Genomic DNA, 12725 nt, shown 5'->3' with positions numbered 1-12725 from the left:
TTCAGCACTCTCCCGGTCCAGGTGTACAGAATCCCAGGGACGGCCTGACCCGCGGTGAGCTGTCCCACAAAACAAGTAAGGAAGCCTCCAGAACAGATCCAACGAGGCAGCCTGGGCAGATGCCGGGAGGGGGCAGGGGACAGGAGCCTGGAGGAGCTCTGAAGGCTGGCAGGCGCCCTGAGCAACGGGAGGAGTGTGAAGTGTGGGAGCAATGAGCTGACCGGGTTGTCGTAGTAGGAAGTCAGGGACCCAAGAGAAAGCAGTGCCTGTTATTCTGAGCTTCTGAGAGAACCACCAGGAGAAGAAATGGAAACAGGCCAGGTCTTTGTCTTGGAGGAGCAGGACAAGGAATGAATAAAAAGGGAACTGTGGCTTCTCCATGGAAGTCTTTTGGTAGGACTTAAATTTTTAAAGAAATAAATAAACAAAAAGTTTAATAATACTATAAAAATAATAAAGGCAATTATTGTCAACTACTGTGAGTAATCAGTATTAATAATTATAATACTAATTACTATTAATAATTATAATTTGCAGAAATAAAACCATGCAAAAATGTAAAGAAACGGCCAAGACAGACCAAGCAGATGCAAACAAAGGGTGGGACGAGGTGGAGACCTCAGCTCAGGGAAATACAGATGACAAAGTGACATTTTAAAGTCTATTTTTCATTAATATTCCTGAAGAAACCCATCAACACCAAAAAATGTAAAGTAAAATATAAAGCAAAACCTGTTAGAAATCCAGGGAAAGTGTGAACAGCAGCATATGAAAACATCCTTGATCTACCCATAATCAAAACACCAACACTTCTGCCCACACACGACAGCGGGTTTCCAAACCACTACCGTCCACCACAAGTAAGAAGGTGAAGGACCTGGGCAGACACTAAGTGTGAGCTGCGTGACTCTACTGAAGGCACTGGCAACATGCAGCATATATACTCATTCTTGGGCAGTTTCACAGAAATGCCTGCAGACACGGGGGACTGTAGCCAACATCTGGACACACGCTACCATTGGGGTGAGGAAATGACCTGGGTATACCATGGTGCAGAAACAACGCTTAGGCTGGGTGTGGTGGCTCACGCCTGTAATCCCAGCACTTTGGGAGGCCGAGGCGGGCGGATCACTTGAGGTCAGGGGTTCGAGACCAGCCTGGCCAACACGGTGAAACCCCGTCTCTACTGAAAATACAAAAATTAGCCGAGCATGGTGGCAGGTGCCTGTAATCCCAGCTACTTGGGAAGCTGAGGCAGGAGAATCGTTTGAACCCAGGAGGCAGAAGTTGCAGTGAGCTGAGATCGCACCACTGAGCTCCAGCCTAGGCGACAGAGCGAGACTCCGTTTCAAAAAAAAAAAAAAAAAAAAAACAATGCTTAGAACTCAGACATGCAGGCCGGGCACGGTGGCTCACACCTGTAATCCCAGCACTCTGGGAGGCTGAGGCGGGTGGATCACCTGAGGTCGGGAGTTCGAGAGTTCAAGACCAGCCTGACCAACATGGAGAAACCCCATCTTTACTAAAAATACAAAATTAGCTGGGCATGGTGGCGCATGCCTGTAATCCCAGCTACTCAGGAGGCTGAGGCAGGAGAATCGCTTGAACCCGGGAGGTGGAGGTTGTGGTGAGCCAAGATTGAGCCATTGCACTCCAGCCTGGGCAACAAGAGCAAAATTCTGTCTCAAAAAAAAAAAAGAACTCAGACGTGCAAAACCAGGGCATGTTATAGACCAGCAATACTCTCCATGGTCCAATAAAACAGGATGTGTCTGGCTAGGCGTGGTGGCTCATGCCTGTAATCCTAGCACTTTAGGAGGTAGAGGGAGGAGGATCGCTTGAAGCCAGGAGTTTGACACCAGCCTGGGCAACAAAGTAAGACCTTGTTTCTATAAAAAATAAAATAAAATAAATTAGCGGTGGCATGTGCCTGTAGTCCCAGCTATTTGGGAGGCTGAGATGGGAGGATCACTTGAGGCCACGAGTTCAAAACCAGACTGGGTAATCCAGCAATACCCTGTCTCTTAAAAAAAAAAAAAAAAAAAAAAAAAAAGACAAAGCCTTCTGGACACTTCAATGGAGAGTCCAGAGGCGGAACATACCTCCTACATAAAGTCCCAGAAGCAGACGTCCCTGCTCTTCCTCCTCTAAGGAGCTGAAAGACCCTGTGCTCCCCACTGCAGCCAGCCATCCTCATCTAGGGCTGCCCAACCGCTAAGAACTACTGAATGGACACAGATGAAATTTATCTGGGCTGGGCGCCATGGCTCACGCCTGTAATCCCAGCACTTTGGGAGGACAAGGCAAGTGGATCACCTGAGGTCAGGAGTTAGAGACCAGCCTGGCCAACATGGTGAAACCCCGTCTCTACTAAAAAAAAAAAAAAAAAAAAAAAATTAGCTGGGCGTGGTGGCGTGCACCTGCAATCCCAGCTACTCAGGAGGCTGAGGCAGGAGAATTGCTTGAACCCAGGAGGCGGAGGTTGCAGTGAGCCGGGATCACACCACTGCATTCCAGCCTGGGCGACAGAGCAAGAATCTGTCTCAAAAAAAAGAAAGAAAGAAAGCAACTTATCTCAGAACCTGAACTTCACGTTAGTTTTGCTGTAACTGAGAAGCAAAACTAGAATCTTTTTTTTTTTTTTGAGATGGAGTTTCGCTCTCGTTGCCCAGGCTAGAGTGCAATGTCATGATCTCAGCTCACTGCAACCTCCGCCTCCTGGTTTCAAGTGATTCTCCTGCCTCAGCCTCCCGAGTAGCTAGGATTACAGGCATGCGCCACCACGCCTGGCTAATTTTTTGTATTTTTAGTAGAGACGGGGTTTCTCCATGTTGGTCAGGCTGATCTCGAACTCCTGACCTCAGGTGATCCGCCCGCCTTGGCCTCCCAAAGTGCTGGGATTACAGGCGTGAGCCACCGCAACAAAACTAGAATCTTAAAGTTTAACAGCTTTTGAAAACTTTTTTTTGAGACACGGTCTCGCTTTATCACCTAGGCTGGAGTGCAGTGGTGTGATCTCAGCTCATTGCAACCTCTGCCTCCTGGGTTCAAGTGAATGTCCTGCCTCAGCTTCCTGAGTAGCTGGGATTACAGATGCCTGCCACCACGCCCAGCTAATTTTTGTATTTTTAGTAGAGACGGAGTTTCACTATGTTGCCCAGCTGGGCTCGAACTCCTGACTTCAGGTGATCTGCCCGCCTCAGCCTCCCAAAGTGTTGGGATTCCAGGCGTGAGCACTGCGCTCGGCCTGGCTTTAAAACCTTACGCTGGACAAGGCAGTGTGAGGGATGGAGACCAACTACTCTGGGCATCTCCACAACCCACGGTCACAGACAAGGTTATACACAGACAATCTGTGGACTCCCATTCAGATCCCAATTCTAAGGGTTACGTGTGCACTCTGGCTTTAAATACTCTCCCTCAAGGGTGAACTGGCTTCAGGAACACCACCCCCAGCCAAGAGTCTAAGAAGGAATGAAGCAGCTGTGAGAATGCAGTTCAGTGTGGACCTTACCTTTGCTCCCCCAGGACTGCCCGGGCACCAAAATACCTTTTCAGTTCTGTGTCTGGATTCAAGTGTCTGGGGAATTGAAAATTGTAGAAAGAAACATGAAATTATGTTCTACAACGATTCCAAAACTTCAGAAAGCCACCTAATAGTCAAGGAGAGAACACGGATTTTTGGCTTGAAAGGCAGCTTCCAGGCCTTTCTCTAAAATCACCACCCCATCCACGGCTGAGGCCTCGCCACTGCGGGCACCACGGGGAAGCCGCCGTTACTGTGCCGTGAGGGCGCTCGGTGGCTGCTGTGTCGAGGCACTGGGTGTGGCACACGTCTGTTTCTGAGGCTGAGTCGGGGCAGCGCACGCACCCTGGGACTACACTACTGCGTCTTAACTGGCTCCACGGCACTTTTTTTTTTTTTAAGCTGGCAATAATTTCTGAAGTAGAGACAGCGATTCATTAAGCATCTGTAAGACCAAGAGATGAATAATCATCCAAGAATGACAGGATAAGGAGGAACTTTTTTGACCAGACGTGGTGGTTCACACCTGTAATTCCAGCATTTTGGGAGGCTGAGGCAAGAGAATCTCCTGAGCCCAGGAGGTTGAGGCTGCAGTGGGCTATGATCACACCACTGAACTCCAGCCTGGGTGATAGAGAGATCCTGTCTCTTAAAAAAAAGAAAAAGAAGGAACTCTCTAAAATACATAAGAAGTAAAGCTAAAAGTCCTCTGAAATGTGGATGACTTCCTTTCCTCCTTGTTCCTATTTCCTTTTGTTGGGAGACAGAGTATCGCTGTACCACCCAGGCTGGAGTGCAGTGGCGTGATCTCAATCTCAGCTCACTGCAACCTCTGCCTCCCGGGTTCAAGTGATTCTCCCGCCTCAGCCTCCTAAGTGGCTGGGATTACAGGCACCCGCCACCACATCCAGCTAATTTTTGTATTTTTTTTTTTTCTGTTTTTTGAGACGGAGTTTTGCTCGTTGCCCAGGCTGGAGTGCAGTGGCACGATCTCAGCTCACCGTAACCACTGCCTCGCAGGTTCAAGCAATTTTCCTGCCTCAGCCTCCCGAGTAGCTGGGATTACAGGCATGCGCCACCACGCCTGGCTAATTTTGTACTTTTGTTAGAGATGGGGTTTCTCCATGTTGGTCAGGCTGGTCTTGAACTCCCAACCTCAGGTGATCTGCCCGCTTCAGCCTCTCAAAGTGCTGGTATTATAGGTGTGAGCCACTGCGGCCAGCAATTTTTGTATTTTTACTAGAGACAGGGTTTCTCCATGTTGGCCAGGCTGGTCTCAAACTCCTGACCTCAGGTGATCTGCCCACCTCAGCCTCCCAAAGTGCTGGGATTACAGGCATGAGCCACCGGGCCTGGCCTATTTCCTAAATGATTAATAACAAACTCATATTATTATTATTATTTTTTTTTGAGACAGAGTCTCGCACTGTCGCCCAGGCTGGAGTGCACTGGCGCAATCTCGGCTCACTGCAAGCTCCACCTCCCAGGTTCACGCCATTCTCCTGCCTCAGCCTCCCGAGTAGCTGGGACTACAGGCGCCCGCCACCACGCCCGGCTAATTTTTTGTATTTTTAGTAGAGAGGGGGTTTCACCGTGTTAGCCAGGATGGTCTTGATCTCCTGACCTCGTGATCCGCCTGCCTTGGCCTCTCAAAGTGCTGGTACTACAGGCGTGAGCCACCACGCCCAGCCCATAAACTCATATTATTTTTAAATAAAGATAGTACATTTTCTTTTTCCTTTTTTAGAGAACCTTTTCCTCCCACGGAGTCTCTGGCAGCCGCAGAGAAGGGCGGGGGCCACACCTGTGCTCCACGTAGAGAACGTGCTTCCTGGAGCTCAGGGGAGCTGGGCCGGGACGGTTCAACCCAGTGCTGTCCTCAATCCTCTCTAGGATGCGATCGATATCTTCTAGTCCGTTTTCCTAGAAGCCCCAAAACAACCTCTTAATCACCACACTGACATTATTTTAAATGTTGTAACAATAACAAAATTATTTATCTTAAAAGAGACCTATTACATTGTATTTACTTCCTAAAGGACAGTATAAGTCAAACACTATGTACCATCCACAAATTTAGAAAAAAGATGTTTCCTAAGAAGCGCTCAGCATAGACAGAATCACAGAACCAGAAGGACCCTAGAAAAAACTGGGCATTCCACATCATACAGGTGTGCTCACCTCCTCAGGTAAACAGGGTTGGGACTTGTGGCTCCAACTAAACAGCAACAAAGCTACACCCTTGTCTCAGGACACAATCAGACGAGGACAAAGGGCAATGATGAAAACATATTTTTTTCTGATGACAGACTAGCTCCAGTGATGGGTTCTATACCCACCATCCAATTAACCCATAAGCATGGGACAAATGTCAGGGCAAACAGCAAGCGTCCCACGGGCCACAGGAGCACCAGAACTAGAAGGGATGTCCCCATCAGATCACACATTCCCACAGAGACACAGAGCAGAGTGCCGACCCTCCAAGGAACAAGGGTAAAAATGGGAAGCAGAATTTAGCAAGTAGTTTTCCCTTTTCTTTTTCTCTGATCTCTTAGTTATACTCCTAACAGGAAGGAATAAAAATACTAAGTAAAATTCTTTCAACACCACCTTGAAAAACAGCCAGAAGAGAACCGAGAGAGCATCAGGCAGAGGGAGAGAGCACAGCCAGGCCCGACTCACGTACCGATGCTTCTCCCGTGCTGCTTTTCTTGTTTTTCTGTTTCTTTTTCTTCTTCCGGAGTTTGCCACTTGCATTAGACTAATGATAGAAACACATTTTAATCAGTGGAATGAGAAGGAAATCTTAAGAACTGAGAATTAAAGCAGCAAGCGTGACTCTACCCTCATCTAAGCAGTCCCCACCCCTCCCTCCGTGTCCTGAAAGTCCCTTCAACTCACTCTCTTCTCTCCAGCAGGCACCTTCCCACCTCTCCGAGCCCCTCGGGCTGTGCTACAGGAGTCCCCAGGGCCCTCTGTGTCCAGCCTCACAGGCTCACAGGAGTCCCCAGGGCCCTCTGTGTCCAGCCTCACAGGCTCACAGGAGTCTCCAGGGCCCCCTATGTCCAGCCTCACAGGCTCACAGGACTCTGACCGGACGTCCCTCGGGCTGTGCTACAGGAGTCCCCAGGGCCCTCTGTGTCCAGCCTCACAGGCTCACAGGACTCTGACCGGGTCCAGCTCTCATTCCTCACTGTGTTGGCCACTCCCTGCCACACCGCACCCACCCTGAAGACTGGGGCCTTGCTGTGCCCTGGCCGCCTCACACCAAACCTGTATCTGTGGTCCCTTATGCCTGCACCTGGCCAACCCCTTCTGACAGCAGGAAGGCTCCTCAGGAAGCCCCCAGGACCCCGAGCCTCAAGTCAGGACCCACCTGTCACTTCGCATCTATGTTGCCCTCTCAACCAGAGGCTCCTGGGGGGCAAAGGCACGTTCCCAGCACCCAGCAAGCTCCCAAGAACAGTTGTTGGATAAATGAACACAAGCTCTCCTTTTAGGGCCCCTCTTCTGTGCTGTGCAGCACAGAAGCAGGCTGTCTGCATCTCTGCCCATCCCACGTTAACCTGACCTGCATGTTTCTTCAAAGTTCACTTACACCAGCACCCAGACCCACAACCCAGCCAAGCGAACGTTCGGAGCACAGTTAGGAAGAACACAAGTGTGTGGTTAGTTAGGAAGAACACACGTGTGTGGTTACACACACTGCTGGGCAGGCGCACACTCTCCTGAAATGCAGGAGACAAGCCTGCGACCTTTACTCATTTCAAGCAAATCTCATCAAGGTTCCCAAGTAAATTTGGGGGCAACTAGCAGTTAACCAAAATTGAACTCAGAAAATTACACCTCCAAGGAAAATCACAGCACAGGATACATGTGGCTGGGTGCCTTGGAACTCTCCCGTCTGATGCCACCTCCTCACCACTCAGCCCCCCACCTGCTCTGGGGGTGCTGTCTCGGCGACATCTCCATCCGTCTTGCTCTCTGTGTTTCCACGCTGAGCCCTTCCTTTGTTCCCTGGTGCCGCAGCATCTGTGAGCGCACAGCCAGACCTCTCCCCATTCACCACAGGGTCATCCTCAAGATCGTCAATGTTTATCTGGAAAAACAGGTTGGAGAAGAGCCAGGGCGTTACTTACAGTGTGAACGCTGATGCTGAGATACGAATGGTGAGACGTGAACGGGCCCGCGCTGGGGACGCCCAGGGTCAATGCAAGACGCTGGACGGGAAAGAATGCAAGAACCCGAGGCTGTTGGACGCAGCAGGGACTCAGCTCTGGCTCAGGGGGACTTCGTCAGCGGCTCTACAGAAAGCCAGGGCCCTGAGGCTATGGGATATCTCTGCCTTCAGAGATGAGGTAAGGAAGACTCCTCAAATATTGTAATTCACTCCATTCATAGAGGACCACCTGCAGGACAAAACGTTAAATATATATATTCAGCCAATGCATTAAAGTTCCTTCTTCCTCCTTTCTCCTCAAGCCTCAGCTCCTCTCCAGCAGCAGGCAGGAAAAAAAGGCACCAAGGACCCATCAACCTACAAACTTTTCCTAATGAAAATGATAGGCCAGGCGAGGTGCTCACGCCTGTAATCCCAGCACTTTGGGAGGTCGATGCAGGCAGATCACTTGAGGTCAGAAATTCAAGACCAGCCTGGCCAACATGGCGAAACCCTGTCTCTACTAAAAACACAAAAATTAGCCAGGCACAGTGGCGGGTGCCTGTAATCCCAGCTACTCGGGAGGCTGAAGTGGGAGAATCGTTTGAACCCGGGAGGCAGAGGTTGCTGTGAGTCAAGATCGTACCACTACCCTCCAGCCTGGGCGACAGAGCAAGACTCTATCTCTAAATTTTTTTAAAAAAAGCTAACAGAGACCAGCATCAACAATTCTTTATGAACTAGGAGATTCTGATTCATCCGATCGGATGCACTAAGGTTCAAAAATAAATAAAACTGCCTGTTTAATTTAAAACATCTTGAAAACCACAAAGCTCAGAAAACACAATCAGCTCCAAGCCCCACAGCCCTGAGATAGTTTCTGAAACAGAATTGAGCCTCGGCTGCACCTGGGGACTCTCCCCGGTGGGAGCACAAGACAGACACCCCGGCTGTGGCTGCCGGAGAGAAGAAAGCACAGACACCCCGGCCGTGACTGCCGGAGAGAAGAAAGCACAGACACCCCAGCCGTGGCTGCCGGAGAGAAGAACGCACAGACAACCCCCCGGCCGTGGCTGCTGGAGAGAAGAAAGCACAGACACCCCGGCCGTGGCTGCTGGAGAGAAGAATGCACAGACAACCCCCCGGCCGTGGCTGCCGGAGAGAAGAAAGCACAGACACCCAGGCCGTGGCTGCCGAAGAGAAGAAAGCACAGGGCAGGGCTGTGCTCGCCGGTCGGTTGGCTTTCTCTCCAATGCAGGCTCCCACATGACAAGGATACAACTCAGGAGCATCTTACGCCCGCTGAGACAACTCAGGAGCATCTTACACCTGCTGAGACAACTCAGGAGCATCTTACGCCCGCTGAGACAATTCAGGAGCATCTTACGCCCGTCGACAAAATCCATGGCAGTACAGACGTGTTATGTAAAAAGAGCCCCTGACTTGAAAACACTGACACTCCACCAAAACGAGGTTTGTCCCTTCCCAGCAGCACCATGACGGTGATTCTCATGGTGATAGCTCCTTCTGCCTGGCCTTTGCTGGCGAAGCTGGGGCCTAGGCATGGGCCGGCTGCTTTGCACCCTGCGGTAAAGGAAGAAAGCTGAAACAAAGCCTACTGTTGAAATGTTTCTAACCTGTGGGCGGTCACTGGTAAATTGGATCTACACCATCTACAACATTCAACTGATGACGATGTCTCTTGGTGAAGCTGGGTGCTGGTTTACTTGTCTGTTTTTAGAGATGGGGTCTCACTGTGTTGCCCAGGCTGGCCTCAAATTCCTGTGGTCAAGGGATCCTCCTGCCTCAGCCTCCCCAGGAGCTGGGACTACAGGTACACGCCACCACACCCAATTTACTTTTTTTTTTTTTCTTTTTTTGAGACGGAGTCTTGCTCTGTTGCCCAGGCTGGAGAGCAATGGCATGATCTTGGCTCACTGCAACCTCCGCCTCCCGGATTCAAGTGATTCTCCTGCCTCAGCCTCCCGAGTAACTGGGACTACAGGCATGCGCCACCATGCCAGGCTAATTTTTGTATTTTTAGTAGAGATGGGGTTTCACCATGTTGGCCAGGCTGGTCTCGAACTCCTGACCTCAGGTGATCTGCCCGCCTCGGCCTCCCAAAGTGCTGGGATTACAGGCGTGAGCCACTGCGCCCGGCCAACAACCAATTTACTTTTATTAATTCATGCTGACTTCCTAAGAAAAAAAATTCTTATTCTGAGGTGTTTGACAAATCGAATTCATAAAAAGCTCTATGCCAAGCTGAACTTCAATGGAAAGGAGCCTGCCTGTGTACACGGACAGCATGTATGATAGGCTCTGGAGCCTGTGTACATGGACAGCATGTGTGATAAGCTCAGGAGCCTGTGTACACGGACAGCACGTGTGATAAGCTCAGGAGCCTGTGTACACAGGCAGCAAATGTGATAGGCTCAGGAGCCTGTGTACACGGACACCACGTGTGATAGGCTCAGACCCTGTCTGTGTACACGGACAGCACATGTGATAGGCCCAGGAGCCTGTCTGTGTAAATGGACAGCACATGTGATAGGCTCAGGAGCCTGTGTACACGGACACCACGTGTGATAGGCTCAAGAGCCTGTGTACACGGACAGTATGTGTGATAGGCCCAGGAGCCTGTCTGTGTACACAGGCAGCACATGTGATAGGCCCAGGAGCCTGTCTGTGTACACAGGCAGCACATGTGATATGCTCAGGAGCCTGTCTGTGTACACAGACAGCACGTGTGAGAGGCCCAAGAGCCTGTCTGGGTACACGGACAGCACGTGTCATAGGCCCAGGAGCCTGTCTGTGTACATGGACAGCACGTGTGATAGGCCCAAGAGCCTGTCTGTATACACGGACAGCACGTGTGATAGGCTCAGGAGCCTGTCTGTGTACACGGACGCCACGTGTGATAGGCTCAAGAGCCTGTGTACACGGACAGTATGTGTGATATGCTCAGGAGCCTGTCTGTGTACACAGGCAGCACGTGTGATATGCTCAGGAGCCTGTCTGTATACACAGACAGTACATGTGATAGGCTCAGAAGCCTGTCTCTATACACGGACAGTACATGTGATAGGCCCAGGAGCCTGTCTGTGTACACAGGCAGCACATGTGATATGCTCAGGAGCCTGTCTGTGTACACGGACAGCACGTGTCATAGGCCCAGGAGCCTGTCTGTGTACACGGACAGCACGTGTGATAGGCTCAGGAGCCTGACTGTGTACACGGACAGCACTGGTGATAGGCCCAGAAGCCTGTCTGTGTACACGGATAGCACGTGTGACAGGCCCCCGAAGCCCATCTGTGTACACGGACAGCACGTGTGACAGGCTCAAGAGCCCGTCTGTGTACACGGACAGCACAGGTGATAGGCCCAGAAGCCTGTGTACACGGACAGCACGTGTCATAGGCCCAGGAGCCTGTCTGTGTACACGGACAGCACATGTGACAGGCCCCGAAGCCCATCTGTGTACACGGACAGCACGGGTGACAGGCCCAGGAGCCTGTCTGTGTACACGGACAGTACAGGTGATAGGCCCAGAAGCCTGTCTGTGTACACGGACAGCACGTGTCATAGGCCCAGGAGCCTGTCTGTGTACATGGACAGCACATGTGATAGGCAGAGGCGCCTGTCTGTGTACACGGACAGCACGTGTGACAGGCCCCGAAGCCCATCTGTGTACACGGACAGCACGGGTGATAGGCCCAGGAGCCTGTCTGTGTACATGGACAGCACGTGTGATAGGCTCAGGAGCCTGTCTATGTACACGGACAGCACAGGTGATAGGCCCAGACGCCCATCTGTGTACACAGACAGCACATGTCATAGGCCCAGGAGCCTGTCTGTGTACACGGACAGCACAGGTGATAGGCCCCGAAGCCCATCTGTGTACACGGACAGCCATGTGCAACAGGCCCATAGCCCATGTGTGTACACGGATAGCATGGGTGACAGGCCCCAAAGCCCATCTGTGTACACGGACACCACGGGTGACAGGCCCAGTTTTGCTTCTTCAGTGAAGTTTTGGTGATGACACATGATTTGCTGCAATCTCTACTGACATGCATCAGCTCTAAAATGCTGTCGATCACCCTCAGATAAACCTTATTACTGGCTGGGTGCGGTGGCTCATGCCTGTAATCCCAGTACTTTGGGAGGCAGAGGTGGGCGGATGGCGAGGTCAGGAGATCAAGACCATCCTGGCGAACACAGTGAAACCCCATCTCTACTAAAAATACAAAAAAACTTGCCGGGCGTGGTGGCGGGCGCCTGTAGTCCCAGCTACTCGGGAGGCTGAGGCAGGACAATGGGGTGAACCCAGGAGGCAGAGCTTGCAGTGAGCCAAGATGGTGCCACTGCAGTCCAGCCTGGGCGACAGCGCGAGACTCCGTCTCAAAAAACAAAACAAAACAAAACGCCTTATTACCTACCCAAAAGCTGTGACTGTCATTAGTTTTAGGGTCTCAAATGGGGAACATTTCACAAGGTTCTTGTCCACGGCTGATCTTCTTTAGGACAAAGCTCGATGAGCATTTCACTTAATAACCAGGAAGGAGTTTTATCTTTTTTTAGGGGGAGAGGAAAATGTCCATTTTTCCTAAAAAAAAAAAAAAAAAAAAAAAAAAAAAAAGGTGATGTTTAGTAGAGACGGAGTTTCACCACGTCGGCCAGGCTGGTCTTGAACTCCTGACCTCAGGTGGTCTACCCGCCTCGGCCTCCCAAAGTGCTGGGATTACAGGCATGAGCCACCACACCCAGCCTGAGGTTGTCTTTGTTGGAACTTTTTTTTTTTTGAGACAGGGTCTCACTTTGTCACCCAGGCTGGAGTACGGTGGCGTCATCTCAGCTCACTGCAGCCTTGACCTCCTGGGTTCAAGCTATCCTCCCGTCTCAGCCTCCTGAGTAGCTGTGACCACAGGTGAGTGCCACCATACTTGGACAATTTTTTCCTATTGTTTGTAGAGATGGGGTTTTGCCACGTTGCCCAGGCTGGTCTCACACACCTGAGCTCAAGTAATGGACCTGCC

At 50.9% G+C, this 12725-nt stretch overlaps 1 protein-coding gene across 6 annotated transcripts in view; it reads right to left on the bottom strand.

Moving 5' to 3' along the window:
- Nucleotides 1-12725, bottom strand: part of TCF25 (transcription factor 25) — a 35576-nt gene that overhangs the window by 17347 nt on the left and 5504 nt on the right. For 4 of the 6 annotated variants that reach the window (XM_024233585.3, XM_024233584.3, XM_054534382.2 and 1 more), the window contains exons 2-5: nucleotides 7464-7625; nucleotides 6213-6287; nucleotides 5331-5449; nucleotides 3515-3580 (exon numbers count right to left, since the gene is read on the bottom strand). In XM_024233585.3, the coding sequence (XP_024089353.3) occupies nucleotides 3515-3580; nucleotides 5331-5449; nucleotides 6213-6287; nucleotides 7464-7625 (422 nt within the window). The remainder of the gene's footprint in view (nucleotides 1-3514; nucleotides 3581-5330; nucleotides 5450-6212; nucleotides 6288-7463; nucleotides 7626-12725) is intronic. The other 2 variants (XM_063717433.1, XM_054534380.2) reach the window with 1 other exon arrangement.

This window comes from Pongo abelii, chromosome 18 (genome assembly GCF_028885655.2).
Source record: "Pongo abelii isolate AG06213 chromosome 18, NHGRI_mPonAbe1-v2.0_pri, whole genome shotgun sequence".
In the NCBI taxonomy this organism is placed as follows: domain Eukaryota; kingdom Metazoa; phylum Chordata; class Mammalia; order Primates; family Hominidae; genus Pongo; species Pongo abelii.
The sequence above is the reverse complement of the archived record's forward strand: the minus strand, read 5'-3'. Positions and strand labels throughout refer to the sequence as shown.